Here is a 14669-nt window from a genome sequence, read left to right on the forward strand (position 1 = left end):
TGTGGGAGCCATCCTCTCCTCGCCGGGGCTGGTGGGACCGCGGCAGGAGGTAGCAGAGGGCCCGGGTCTGGGCTCTGCACCCCAGCAAGGGGGAACAGAGGTGTGCTGCTGGGGGCAGGAGTGGTGCGCCAGCGGGGCGAGGGGCCGGGCGGGCTGCAGGCAGCCACCCCCGCGGCACCCGGCATTTTAGGCCCTTTTCTGGGAAATTTAATTAAAAAAAAAAAAAAAAAAAAAAGACAAAAAAAAAAGAGCGCCTTTTGGTCGCGGGGGCACCCCGAGGCCCACGTGGAGCACTAGCAGCGGCAACGCATGCGCAGTGGGACGGCCGCCGCTGTGAGCCGGCGCACGTAGCGCGCGCCTCCCGCCCCGCCTCTCCTCGCGCGGGGCGGGGTGGCGGGGCGTGGCCTGGGCGCCTATAAAGGGCTCGGCGGGGCCGGCGCCGCGCGGTGGGTCAGGCTCGCGAGTGGAGCGCGCGTCACGCAGCTCCCGCCGCTGTCGCTCGCGCCCTCTCTCCTGCCGCGCCCCGTCAGCCGCCGCTCAGGTGAGGCCCGACCGCCCCCGCCGCTCGCCGGGTGTGAGGGGGTTTGGGGGGTCAGGGAGGACCGGGCGCGCCCTGATGGGGAGTATTGGGGTCCAGGCGCCGCCGTCGCTACGTGGGCGGGGGCGATACGTGGCAGCGCTCCGCCGCCGGCCCTCCCGGCGAGGGGCCGGTGGCCCGCCGCCCCTCCCGGCCGCCTTACGCAACGGGAGCGGGCGGCCTCCGGAGGGGGGCGGGAGGGCAGGGCCGCGCCGCGGCGGGCCGCCCGAGCTTCCTCGCGGTGGGAGGCTGAAGGGTGCCGCTCCTCTGCCCGCGGGGCCCCGCGGCCCGCTCCCCGCACCCGGCCGGCGAACGGAGGCGGGGGCAGCGCCGAGACCCCCGGCAGCCTCCCGCCCGGCTCGGCTTCCCTCCTGAGGGTGTGAGGGAGCTCCCGTCCCGGCTTTGTACTACCTCCCGGGCACTGGAGCCGGCCGGCGTCCCGCCAGCCGGGGGCTGAATAAAAACGAGCTACATTTGCGCTGTCTTTTAGAGTTTTAAGAGCGCTCAGTCACTGAAACGACTTCGTGCTTGGATAGGTGAAAACTTCCTTTGCTTAAGGACCGAAGGGGCCGCGCCGCTTGTCACAGGCTGTGTTTGTAACCACGGGCGGTGTGTGTAGTGGTTACCTCGGGACGAATAAGGTTTATCGTGATTTCACCCGCTTTCTACTACTTTGGGTTGGATTCAGCCACTTGCACCTAACTTTGCTGTAAGCTATACCTTTGCGTGGGGATCTTGATGGGACCTAACCTGGCTAGAAGGAAAAACTCCAACGTGGGGTCTTGAGGATGGTGTTGAATGAAGAGAAAAATGTCAGAGATGCTGAGAGTAAATATTCCAGTTTACCTGAAAAGCGGGGTGTTCTTAGAGGAAAGATACTTCAGGGTTACAGAGCCAAAGGACTGCCCAGTGGTTGGTTTCACACTTTTTTTTTTTTTATTTCTCGAATTCAGTAGGAGGGGTTGCAGAGGTGCTCGAGCGCTTAAGTGCTCACCTACTTTGGGTCCGTAAAGATTCAGTGCTCAAGGCTTTAATAATTGAAAGAAGCTATTGGTTACAACAAATAGATAAATGGTATATGCAGCTTCTTACGTTGCCAAAGACTTCTCAGGGAAGCGTGCAGACAGTACGCTGGCAGGGATGGGAAGTAAAGGTACTGACTTAACAGTTTGTTCGGGAAGCGGAGGCTTGCTTTTGGGGTGAGAGGTGTTCTCTGTCCCACTGTTCTGCACCCATTACTACTTGTGGTTCGTTGTTGGATATGTTTGAATGTCGTGAACCGTGCTACAGAGCATTTGACTCGACCTAGAGTACTCTCTGCTGCTGCTTAATTATGAGCTGACAGAACCGATTTTTTTTTTCCTCCCCCCAGGACTCAAAGTAACAGGACTATGCATAAATCGTGCTATGCTGAGAGTGTTAATGTTGCCATTTAAGCAGTGGTTGTGGCATAGGAAGGCATATCTCTTCTAGCTGTTAATTCATTTGGAAGCTGAAGAAGCAGCACCATTTAATGAACTGCTGTCCAGTGTCAGTGCTGTCCTAAGCAGTTTCTGATCCGTTTCAGATACATCTGATAAAACAAACCAGAAATGAGGGTATGGTGGGGGAAATCTCTACATTGCCTCCCAGTAGAAAAGAGCTGATACGGATTTTGCTAGTTCACTGTGTGGCCCTGTGCAGGACTGGTCATCTCCTGGCACAGCTGGTGGTGTGGAGATGGGAGCTGCTGCAGAAACTTTGAACAACAGGCTTAGCATATGCATTAAGAGCTATACATCGAGCCAGAAGAGAGAGCAGCTCTCTGACCTGTAGAGATCTAATCATTGTTGTGTAATGAGTTGTTTTAAAGTCTAGCCTTTAAAGCTATGATTTTGAGGCATGCACATAGATTAGAATATACTCAGTGCAGCTTGAAAAACATAAAGGATAGATAATAACACTATGGAAGGAGTGAGGATAAATAGAGGTTTTATGGGAGGAAAACTCTACCTCCATGATGAGATTGATATAAGAAAGTTGTCCTTTTTTAAGAAAGTTGTCCAAAAGAATATACTTGCTGAAAAAAACCTTACTTGATTATTGCGTCTGTTTAACTGAGGAAAAACTGTAAAGAAAGTCTGTGCTGAAACAGCATCTTTTCTGTCACTGTTCTGTGGGTTTCTAGGCAGCTTTTTTGTGATAACTTGCTGTTCCCCTTGAGATGAGCAGCAGTCTGCTACTGCAGAACTACCTGTGTGGCTACAACTTCAGCCTGAAAGAGCTCTTATCTGTTACTATTTTAAAGCTGTTGATCACTGGGATTGTCCTGCTTTCTTTATAATCACTCTTAATATCTGAAAATACTCTGTATATCTCTATAGATATTCTGCTAATCCTTGAGCAGAAGGATAAATAGAAGGATAGCCTCCTGCTTGTTGTGTCTAATAAGATAAGTGCTCCGCTCCATTGCCAGTGTTCTTTGTCTTGGCTTAGAAAGTTAAAACAAGTGGGCTCTGAGAGGGCTGTGTCCATTCAGTCTTAGTCTGGAAGAAATCAGGCTAAAACTTGCTTCAGTTTCTTGGGTACAAATCTCTGTACAAGCGTGTCTAGTCTATAGTCAGGTGCATGAATGGTGTCTTCAAGTTGGCAATAAATTATACTTAAAACATGTCACCTACTTGACTCTAAAATTGGTTCTCATCTCTTAGTAGATTATGACATTACTTATATATATGTAAGATTACTTATTACAACTTTGTCATTAAAAAGAAGCCTAAAAGACGCCACGTTCTTTTGTTAGCAGCAATTGTAGAAAATCTTTCGCTGCTTGGATCTTAACTTTAAAACAGCCTTTAAATGTAACATGCTAGAGAACTTAGGGAACTGGATTCTAATGTGTTTGTCCTGTGAGACTGTTGAGCAACAATGTCAGTGAAATGGTTTTGGTAGCATTTCCAGTCACATCGTGTCATGAGGCTGTAACTTTTGTTTTTCTTGGAATGGGAGAGGTTTAGTGCAGTGCATGGCTATCATTTCTGGTGCTATTCTCTTCCCCCCTAACACGCTAAACTCAGCTCAGTTTGATTTTTTTGGTGGTGGGGTTTTGGTTTGGTGGTTTTGGGTGTGTGTGGGGGGCTTGTTTGTGGTTGTTTTTTTTTTTCATACAGTGTGATACAGTAAGGATTGTGAGAAGTCTTTAAATCAAATGTTGAGGATCTTGGTGATACAGTTTTGACTCCTGGCCTTGCAGCAGACTTAATTTTGAGTAGGTCACTGATTTCTTACCTACATAAAGAAGCTGTTTTGGAATGAAGTTAGAGCTATTCCAGAATAATTCCATGTTGAAGTATACCCTCAGTTTCCATTTTCTGTCTTGTTTTATGGATCCTGGTAAGCACCTGGGAGGTTGGAATTGGTGGTGAGGAGACTTGTATAATAAGCATCTCCAGTTAAATGCTTTGGTCTTTGGTCACTAATTAGCATGACCTTGATTGTTGTGAGGTTGTATCACGCTCCGTAGTTTGTCTTACCTTCACTTTTCCTTCTGCTTGCATGGATGCTACATGCATCCTGTGACTCTCGCAGGTTGTTTCTACTTGTAGGGCAGAGCTGAACTCTTTAAAAAGTCCTCAAAAAACACGCCTCAAAGTTTCATCATTTGAAGTGTCATTTGTTGTGTATCCCTACTGTTTGGGGAATCCTGTGCTGTGCTTGGTGGTATCATTCCTCTAACTGCTGCTTTGTTTTACTAGTATCTTCATATTTGTTTGTTCTTTGCTATTTTTCCCTTTTTTTTTTTTTCCTGCTCTGCCATGTTTACTCCTTTCAAGCTTAGCAAATGTACTTCTTACGGAAAGTTGGGAAGCTCCTGTGTTAAAGCAGTCAGCTGGACTCCCACTCCGGTATGTGGGTAGCGGATTCCCTCCTCTCTGAGATGCTCAGCTGCCATCTTTGTGTTTGCCTGAGGGACGTGGCTGAGGAGGAGAGTCAGACTGACAGGAATAATGTAGGGAGGATTTTCATCTTGTTTTACTTCATGTCACTGACAGGGAGAAATTAAGCCTACGTATTTGGCAGCTTGTTAGTCTAAGAGATTTCCAGCATCTATCTTAACTGAGCTTTATTTTCTTTGATTTGGGAACCTGTAGCTGATCCTTCTGCAGTAGTTTTGAAAGCCGTGCTACTTAGCAACTGCTGTGAGGGCAGTGAAAGCTGGGCTGGCTGCTGCCTTGGGCTCGGTTTCCAGCTCTCTGAATTCTGTCTGGGAGGGAAGTAATCTTGAGTGCCTGAAAGCTATTACGGGAGTCTGAGTCCTTGCAAATGACAGAAAATCCGGAGACTGCGAAAGGAAAGAAAAATGAAGTTGGAAGTGACCTCTGGGCATCATTGAGCCTAACCTCCTGTTTGAAGTTGGGTGAGCTTGGAGGTTAGGTTAGGCTGCCTGCGGGCTCGTCCTGTTTAGTCTTGAAATTCTTCCAAGAATGGGAAATGCAGTTTCTCTGGGCAACACTTTCTAGTGCCTAACTGCTGCTGCTGTGAGAAACTTTTTCTTTGTACCTACTTAGAATATCCTTTGTTGCAAATTGTGACTGTTGCCACGTGGTCACTCTGCTGTGTGTCTACGAAGGTGTGAGGAGGGAACAGGGTTGCAACTGGGTTCGGAGTAAGCCCAGTATGGGAGCAGGCTGTAAAGGCATTTAGAGAAGAGGAAAAACTGTTTCCAATGCATGCTACTCAAACAAGCTTTAAGGCATGGTTCTGTCGTGTGAGGTGGAAGACTTTCACCAAGAGCTGTAGGTGGAGAGGAGACATTGTTTTCATCACCTTTTGGTGTGCTCTTGTTTTGTTTGTGTTGGAGAAAAGATTCACATTGATTAATAGTAACAAGTAAACTTTCTGAAGTTTTCCTTGTATTTAACTGAGTGCGGTAAACAAATAGGTCGATTAATTCTGAGTATTGATAATGTTAGCAAATATTTATCATGTAGTAGAACTGTTTGTGCTTTGTAATTGATTCACAGATGTATTAGCTTGAGTGCTGAATGAGCAGGAGGCACATGGCTTTCTGCAGAGCAAAATATGAATTGAGCAGTGTTTTTAATAGGGGTGCGAGTACACATCAGTGTCCTTGAGCATGTGGATACAGTTTCTTTTAAGTAAAGAGTGAAACTTGCTTCCAGGTGTGACCTAGTAATTTACAGCAATGACTTAACTGGAGCCCTTCTTTAATGAGACTGATGTTAGAGAAGAGGGAGGTACAGGTGTATACATGTTGCTATGATCCCTTGTTTATGCTGAAAGCTAGGTTAAGTGTTGCAGGCTGGCTGGAGGGTTGTATGCCTGTTCATTGTGTTTAGGGCTGGAGTTTCGCAAATGGATTAAACCTGTGCTGCTACCAGAAACAACAGTTTTGCTTTCCTTTGCTGTCTTTGGCTGCTGGTTCCTGCCTCCAGAATGCCCTTCTGTACTGGCATGGATGTTATATGGCTATGTAGTAAAGTGTATCAAAACTGAACCAGGGTGAAGTGAGCATTTTTGGGGGGGAGGTTTATTAGTTATGTTTGAAATAGTCTGATTTAGTTGGTTGCCTGGCTGCCTGTGGAAGGGATGAGCAGGTGATGAGGTGAGGAATGCTGCTGTGGGCAGCAGGGCTGATTTAGAGCATTGGTGAGACTGAGGCGCCTGACTGGGGAAAAAGCAGGGCTCCAGCCTTCCCTCCAGATTTTGACTTTGCAACCTACTTTCTGCTGGTGAATGTGTCAGAATGTTTCAGCCCTTCAATTTTGGTCATGCATATTTCAGATGATTTACAAGAATTGGAGATTGTGCTCCTTTTCTAGGCTCGTACAAGTTTCCTGTTGCTCCTGTTAGTGCCAGTGAAACTGTGCTTGCCCAGTTAGTAAATCTAAACCCAAGTACTGCTCTTCATGTAGTGCTAGATGTGGAAAGGAAAGGAGGGAACTGCTTCCTGACCCTTCAGGTGCAATAAGAGAAGAAATCCTGCACTCTGGAATCAGGGGAATGTTTCTTGTTAATGCCTCTACTTCTAGGTGGGATGATTTTATTTTGGGTGTGACTCTTGCACTTTCCTGATTTTGTTCACACCTTGTGTGAATGGCACACCTGGTTTTATGTTGCTGGCTAACAATACTATGAACTTGATCAAAAGCATATTGCTTTCTTCCCTAAATAGGCTAAGCAACTTTGTAGCTGCGCTTGCTTTGTGATGTTTCTTTTTTCTTTTGTTTTCTTTTTTTAGCTATCTTGGTGTGGGAAGAGCTGTAAAACAGTTTCTGTTAGTAATGTGGTTGTTTTAATTTTTCGGAGCAGATACAATACATGAGAGTTTAAGCTTTCATGTTCAGAAAAAAGTAAATCTTGTAAGCTTTAAGATGGCATAATTACTTTTAAAGTATGCAATAGCAAGGAAATCCTAGTCTGTTAAAAGGGTTTGGGATCTTGAAAGGCTGAGAGCTTGGCAGCTGCTTGTGGGAGAAAGTGCTGCCTGTAAGCTTACTATAGACTTATCCAAGGACTAACCGTGAACCAGCTGACAGCAAACTTTTGTACCAGGTACAGAGGCTGGCTTCGCTATTCTGGCACCTGAAGAGCAGAAGGGTGCAAGTAACTTACTCTGTGGGCTGGTTGTATAGGGTTTTGATTTAGACCTATTTCTCTGGCATCTTTTTGAATGATCAAAGGAAACTTTTTTCCATTGGGTAGGTGAACTTAATACATATTTTTACTTGGTGTTATGAGTTTTTCCAGTGTTTGCTCTTGGGTTTCTTGGTACTTTTTGTGAAGCACCTCTATCTGCAATGTGTCTTAGATGTTGGAAAGATAAAGAGTGCTTGTGAAGACTCTGTCTCCAAGCCAGTCTTTCTTCTCTTACCACACAAGGTGAATGTATAAGAAAGTCTGCAGAATGGTCTCAGTCCTCCATGAGAGCTCCTCAAGCTTATTGAGAGTAGAACTGTTAGTTAAATTCTGCTGCCTCAGGAACTAGTGGCAGCCCTGAGAGAATAAGCTGCCTCTCTCGAAGGTAGATGCAACTCTCTGGTGAAAAGGGATGTTTTACCTCCTTTGTGTTTCTTTTGTAGGTACGTGGTAAGGTGACAGCTATTGAACTATGGCATTCAACAAGATATGGTATACCATAGCCCTTGGACTTCTGCTGCCTTTTTCTTATGCCCATACGGACTTCTTCACTTCCATTGGTGAGGCATGCTGTGGTGTATATGCTGTGTAGCTGAAAGAATTTATTGATGCCTCTCAAAACTGATTCTGCAATGTGTTAATGGTGTGTGAGGCTTTAATTGGTACAGAACTAAATCCACATACTAGTAGTTCTTACAAACTTATTCACTTTTTCTTTTGGGAGAAACATACTTTGAGTTAAGTCAGTCCAGTTAGTCTGACCCAGGCTAGGTTTTGTATTTGTTATGTATTCTTATAGGTATTGGATTTTAAACAAAATTTTGGTGTGGACCGTTGCACATATGCAGAAGCAAGCAAAACAGCTGTGGAGGGTACATAATGATACCCGTATGGCAGGGTATTGTCTGCTGGGTTCTGACAGCCTGTGGCACAGCTGAATATGTGGACTGTATCGCTTTGTGACAAACCAGTTCAGCTGCCTCCTTGCAGGAAATGAAGGAATTATTAACTAATAACAGAGTCTGTTAGACGACCCATTGAAGTCATGCTAGTAATCATAAAGATAAACTGCTGGATTAGTATTGTATATCAAACATGAAGTCTTTGTATATTTCTGTAGCTTTGTCTTTATTTGCTCTACATTATATATGCTTGGATGAAAGATTACTTTGTTGCAACCTACTTCCTGTTCCAAATGAATCCTAAATTAGTTCTAATAATAAATCTGTGATAGTACTTTAACTTCCATGGCAACAAGCTTGGTCCAACGTGAGATTTTTCTCCTTCAGAAAAAAAAAAAAGGCAAGAAGCCTTACTCAAATACCCCTTCAAGATTATTTAAGCAAATGCAGAAGGACTTTGGGGAAGAAAGCTGAAGAGAGGAAGAATGCCTCCAATTCTTGGTTCTCAGGGCTTTCTTTTTGACTAACTGAACTCATTTGTTTTCTAGGTCATATGACAGACTTAATTAATACAGAAAAAGACCTGGTGGTGTCACTGAAGGATTACATCAAGGCAGAAGAAAGCAAGCTGGAACAGATCAAAAAGTAAGCAGCTTGTTTCATAATGCTAATAGTTAATAATTTGAGTTCAGTCTTACGTAAAAAGTGCTTCCCAAGGCTGATTATATTTGTGGAATTCTTCCTCTGAGGCTAAGCTTAAACGAGCATTTTTTGCTGGGTTTTTGTCCTAAGTTATTATCTCTGAGCCATTGGGGTTTTTTAATGCAGCTTTCTAATGATGAAATCCACCGACTTTCTGTACGATACCTTCACTTTAGGACCTAACTCCCAAGGGAATGTAGTTCTTTGAATGACAGTCTGCTTAGCTGAAACTAAAACTCAAGAAGTGTTCAAATGAGCATTACAAGAATTGCAATGATACACTAGATGTAAAAGTGTGGCCCTGTCTCTCCTGAGTGGCTAACCATGGAATACTAATAACCCACTACAAAAGCAGAGTCTCTTTCTACATGCTATATGTAGATTTAAAAGTAAAATAAGCAAAATAAGATTTCTTTGCAACCTAACTGTTGCTACTGCTATGTTGCTCTGCTCTATACATGTGAGGACAGAGCTCAATATGTCAGATTTTATCAGAGCTAGAAATACAAATTTTTGTATCACTGAACAGGATGGTTTCCTGACTTTCAAAAATGTCTATAAATCTGCCATGAGGGTGTTTAAACAGTTTTTAGATAGATGCATGAATTTTATTTTAGCCTTTGTGTTCTACGGTCTGCCATCAAGGAATTAAGATACTTCTGTCAGACTGAATTTATTTTTATCACTTAAAATACAGAGTTGGAATTGCTCACAGGTTTGGAATGTTATAAGTACATTCTTTACAGCTACAAATTAAGATGGGAGCATGCCAATTGGACATCCAAAAATGTGTAGATGCGGCTTATCATGTAAGCATTGCAGCTCTGCTCTTGTTATATTAAAGGTGCCTGCTGTCAGATCAGAAAAGTTAAAATAACTGTTGCAGAAAGAGAGAAGAACCTGGAAAAAATGTTGGCATCACCCGAGTTTGTTGGGCTCTGCACTTTGGCTAGAGGATATCCATAGCTGGTGTTGACTTAACCTTGGTAAAAGTTAGTAATTCACTGAAATGCGGTGGATGGCTCACACCTTGTGGGTGGCTTGCGGTGGAGGCTTTTATGAAACAGAAACTACTTGAAAGAAATCATGGCCTTGTGGTTGTGGCTCATAGTTGCAGTGGCTTTCAGCTACCCATTAGGTTTGATAGTCATGCAGTGGGAAATGTATGACGGATTTGACCGTGTGCAATGTGAATCCACAATTTGTTGAAACTGGTTTCTTCTATCTTCAGCTTGCTAGAAGCTGGAGTTGGTCCACAGGATCACTTTGGGCACTCTGTTTGGGAGGGAACCCTATCAGTTGCTTTGCTACTGGCAAGAACCCAGGCAGGGGCTGTCAGAGCATAGGAAAATGACTAAAGGCAGTGTGGGAACAGCAGAACCTTTAACAGTTGTAAATGTCTACCTGTCTCAGGTGGAGCAAGCAAACAATTCAGGAGTACCAAATTCTGGAACAAGCTGAATGCTGGCTCGTGTACAGTGTTCCCTCCAGGCTACGGATTTCATATTTGCTTCATGTTGGTGTGGATGTTTGATATCCTCTGGGGGGTGTGGCTTTTGTAACATTAATTTGTCCTGTTTTCAGGGTGGTGTTGCATGTCTGTTCTAGATGTGCACTGTTTTGGATAGAGGGGGAAGTTTGGTTGTCTTGCGGACGTGCAGTAGCATAGCGCTGGTGCTTATAGCATGACTGATGTGCTTGCTGACTTGAGACTGGAGCAGACTCCTTGGATGTTTCCATTAAAACGATAGATGAACGACAGTAATTGTTGAAAGATTTGCTTGTTTCAGAGTGCGCTGGAGTTGTGAATGGCTTATGTCATTGACACCATTAGAGAGGTGTGTGGAGTCAGAACTGTAGCACCAGAACACTGATCTAGCCTCCTCATTTGAGAGCATGAGAACTACGTGTTTCTTCATACAAGCTTAGAGTATGGAAGGCAGTTTTGTGGTGGGAGGAAGGGGGCTTATCATATGGAAACGGAAAAATAAAAGATCAAAAATTCGGGTAAAGCTTTGTTTTTGATTAGTCCTGCATGAAAACTCATAATGGAACTGCTGGCATGCTGCGTTTGGTATTTCTAGGAAGGAGTTCAGCAGTGTTCCAACAAAGACTGCAAGAGGAACATAAGATTTAGGCTGCAGCTGAGGAATAAGACTGTGGGGGGGCCTTTTTTGTTCCTTCTAGGAGAGCTTTCTGTATAGATAATGTAAAAGCTTGCAATTTATGTTGGGGTGTTTTTTTTTGTTAGCAAAGATCTTTGAGAGCTTGAAATGAGTTTTATAGTGCATTGGCAGACTTCTACAAGAGACTTCAATGAATGTGTATTTTTACTACAGATGGGCAGAGAAATTGGATCAGCTGACAGATACTGCTACAAAAGACCCAGAGGGGTTTTTGGGACATCCTGTAAATGCATTTAAGTTGATGAAACGGCTTAACACAGAGTGGGGTGAGCTGGAGAGCCTGGTTCTGAAGGACATGTCAGATGGTAAGTGTGCCTGTAGGAACAACAAGGATCACATTGTAATTGTATTTATTTGACTCTGTCTTTCATATGTCATGGTTTGAATTAGATTTGTAAGTCTGCTTTTGAGGTGCTTTTATTAAAAAAAAAATCCTCAAAACCCTTCCACTCTGCTGTCAGTGTGCAATAATTTGAGCTTTACAAAAATTGAGGAAAACTGTGATGTTTAAGCTGAATCTCCTTGGATACTTTAAACCTTGCTTCATGTACTCTCCCACTGGCAAACCAGTATTTTAGGAAATTTCATATCTAAGTGTGACTCCACTGAACAGAAAAAAGGGAACAAAACTCTTCAGAGTGCAAGACGTCTTTGAGCATGGTCAGGTGCTGTTGCTGCTGATATGCCCAGCATTGGTAAGGTGGGATGGTTGGAAACCTGAGTGTTGGCAGAGTCTGAGCCTTTGTGGAACTGCTCTGAATTAGTGCAGTGAACACTTTGCTGCCTCTTTTTCTCTGCAAGAGTTGAAGCTCTTCAGTAGGGAACAGGACACAAAATAGTTGACTGCGAAAGAGACTTTTAGCGGCAAGGAAGCCAAGACAATTACATTTGACCTGTTAGAATCTGTCTCAACAACTAATACTAGGTGTAGGTCTGTAGTAAGAAATGATAAAAAAGCAGAACTTTCCAAAAAGACCTGGGGTTAGTCTCGGGTAAGGATTCAGCACGTTCAGCTTCCTGCTTGTTGCTGTGAGGGACTGAATATGCCAACAGAAAAGGGTCTTCACCTGCTAGCCAGAAATCTGGACCAGTGCATCTTAAGCCCTACTTCTTAAGGGGCGGGGAAGACAAAATAAAAAGTGGACTGTTTTGTTCTAAGAAAATTGTCAGGAAAAAGGAAAACATTGAGGGAAGCGTAGTGTAGTAAAAGAAAGGATAGAACGGAATGAAAAGGTATGGTATCTTTTTAAATCAGCAATACCTTTCCATAAACTGATAGTGTTAGCGGGTCTGAACTAAATTAGCAGTTAAAAGGACTACTAAAGTGTGGCAAAAATGTCAAATTTGGCCAGTTCATTATTTTTTGGATGGTTTTGTAGCTGTGTTTTGTCTGGTTTTGGATCACACTGCTTAGTTTTCTACTGGTGGATATTAGATGAGCATAACAAACATTATATTGGCACTGTCCTTAGTTAACACTGTAAAGCTTGTTGTGCTTCTGGGATGAAAGAGTTCGTTGAGTAGAGAAGTTACTTTTCTGAAAATGCCAGGCTGTCAGTTTGCTCAAACTGGGGTCCTTGTGGCAGACACTGATGCTGTTCCTTTTGGTGACTGCATGTACCAGGATGCTGCGGCTGCCCTCCTGGCTTTCTGGAGTTCAGTTTCCCCCATCAGTGCAAGCAGCCCATGAGCCTCTTGACTGTGCAGAAGTGGGAAAATAGGATCAGCTCTCCTACTGAAGAGAGGATAATGCACTAGCTCTACAGGAGCACCTTTCAAGTACTGTCAGTAGCAGTGGTTGTGTGTGTTCACCAGAGAGGAGTAGGAACCTTTCATAACGGGGGAGACGATTATGTGCAACGCTAATGACTGGGGAACAGTTCCTAGAGAGAATATTTTTTTACTTTATAGAACCTCGTTGTCTTCTGTTCCATAAACATCACCCTGGTGCTTCTTTAAAAAGCCCCCAAGTTTTCCTTTTTTATTGTTCCTTTGCTTTCTTGTCACAAAAAAAAAGAACAAATTGAAATGCTAAGTTTTCAACATGTGCCATGAGTTCCGTTCAGAGTTGTGTGAAGATGGATCTTGAGAAACCTTTTCAACTTTCTGTGTTTCTCAAGTTTCTGCAGAAAGCAGCTAGGTTCATAGTGGCTGCTTAGTTGCCTAAAGTCTTGTCAAAAGCTGTTTGCAGTTAGACATCAGTGGTTTTGGTTTTAAGCTTTTTATTGACCAGCCTTAATCTTTACACTGCTATTCCTAGCACTGTTGTTTTCCTTTCTAAATTATTTTTAAATTCCATGTTACTAAATGGAAGGCTGATTGAGTGGACTGGTTGCAAAAACTACCAATATATTATCTGTAACGTCCTCCATGTTGGGGTGATCTTTTTGTTCTGTGTAACTTTATTTTAACCTGTTCAGACAAAAATAGTTTCTGTGTGAAACCAAAGGAGTGCTCCTGTCCTTCAGAAACAAACTTGTGGTGTTCACTGGTGCTCTGCAGGGCTTATAGCTCTTCCTGACTTAATGGCCTTTCCTGAAATGCTAGCTTTCCCTGGAGTAGCGAGGGGAAAACTTCCTGCATAGAGTTTGTAGAATTCCTGGGACAAAGGAGGCAAAATGTTTCCCTGTCTTCCCAGGCTTTATCTCCAACATGACTATCCAGCGGCAGTTTTTCCCAAATGATGAAGATCAGACTGGTGCAGCAAAAGCCCTCTTGCGGCTTCAGGACACGTATAATTTGGATACAGACACCCTCTCAAGAGGGAATCTTCCAGGTATGTCATTGGTGTTGTTATCAGAAGACGCTGTGAACTTTTAGTAAATGTCTTGATTACAAATTGTTTGACTCTGTTCTGTCTTGTTTAACTCTGAAGTGTGAAGGTAACAATAGGAAAATATTTGAGGTAACTAATAATTTATGAACAGTGGCGTGATTTGGGTTGTTGACTATAGGTTGGTGTAGGTGTCAGTGTTAATTCTGCCGTACCTCAAGAGAGAACCACCTGTTGCTTCAGGCTGTGCTGGTGAGGAGGAACCCAGGAAGAGCTGACCTGCTCTGGCATGTTGTTGGGTCTGTTGCTGTGATGGTTCTGTTGGAAACTGCATCCACTGTGCTTCCCTGCCCGGTGGGCTTTCTTCTGCCAGCATGCTACCTGAGTGCATGTGGGTAAAACGCACTGCACAGAATGCAAGTTTCTTTCTGAACTGAGACTCTCCTTTGTCCTGTCATTCTCCTCACTCTACTCACATGTTGGTTTTCTGCCTGTGCTAGAACTTGAAAATTTCTTTTTAGTTGAAGTCTGCATTTCCTAGTTATGGTAAGGTCACATAGTGGTAGTAGTTTTTAATAAAAAATCATTAGCAATAAAATCTTGCCTGGGAGAGGATTTTCCTTGTGTTGAAGTAGTCATGTACTGGCAGACACCTATTTTTATTGCGCATTATAATGCACTTCAACAAAACAGTTCTATCATGTATTGTCCCTTTCCCTCTCATGGATAAGGTGGACCTTTCGGATTGAGAGCGACTGAAGTTTCTTTGAGCGTAAACTTCATGGAATGTATAAACAAAAGACAGTGCACATACGCAGACTTGAGCTTATGTGGCATTACCTGAGGTGATCTTTAATAGGTTTATATGCAGGAGAAGAGACACTTCTGTC

At 43.8% G+C, this 14669-nt stretch overlaps 1 protein-coding gene across 8 annotated transcripts in view; it reads left to right on the forward strand.

The window, feature by feature from the left end:
* Window positions 1-335: 335 nt before the first annotated feature.
* Window positions 336-14669, forward strand: part of P4HA1 (prolyl 4-hydroxylase subunit alpha 1) — a 37615-nt gene continuing 23281 nt past the window's right edge. For 3 of the 8 annotated variants that reach the window (XM_075109312.1, XM_075109308.1, XM_075109314.1), the window contains exons 1-5: window positions 406-541; window positions 7660-7776; window positions 8667-8763; window positions 11160-11311; window positions 13645-13782. In XM_075109312.1, coding sequence (XP_074965413.1) covers window positions 7689-7776; window positions 8667-8763; window positions 11160-11311; window positions 13645-13782 — 475 coding nt within the window. In that variant the 5' untranslated portion in view covers window positions 406-541; window positions 7660-7688. Of the gene's footprint in view, window positions 542-7659; window positions 7777-8666; window positions 8764-11159; window positions 11312-13644; window positions 13783-14669 lie in introns of all 8 variants that reach the window. The other 5 variants (XM_075109315.1, XM_075109311.1, XM_075109310.1 and 2 more) reach the window with 3 other exon arrangements.

Source organism: Phalacrocorax aristotelis, chromosome 14 (assembly GCF_949628215.1).
Source record: "Phalacrocorax aristotelis chromosome 14, bGulAri2.1, whole genome shotgun sequence".
Taxonomy (NCBI): domain Eukaryota; kingdom Metazoa; phylum Chordata; class Aves; order Suliformes; family Phalacrocoracidae; genus Phalacrocorax; species Phalacrocorax aristotelis.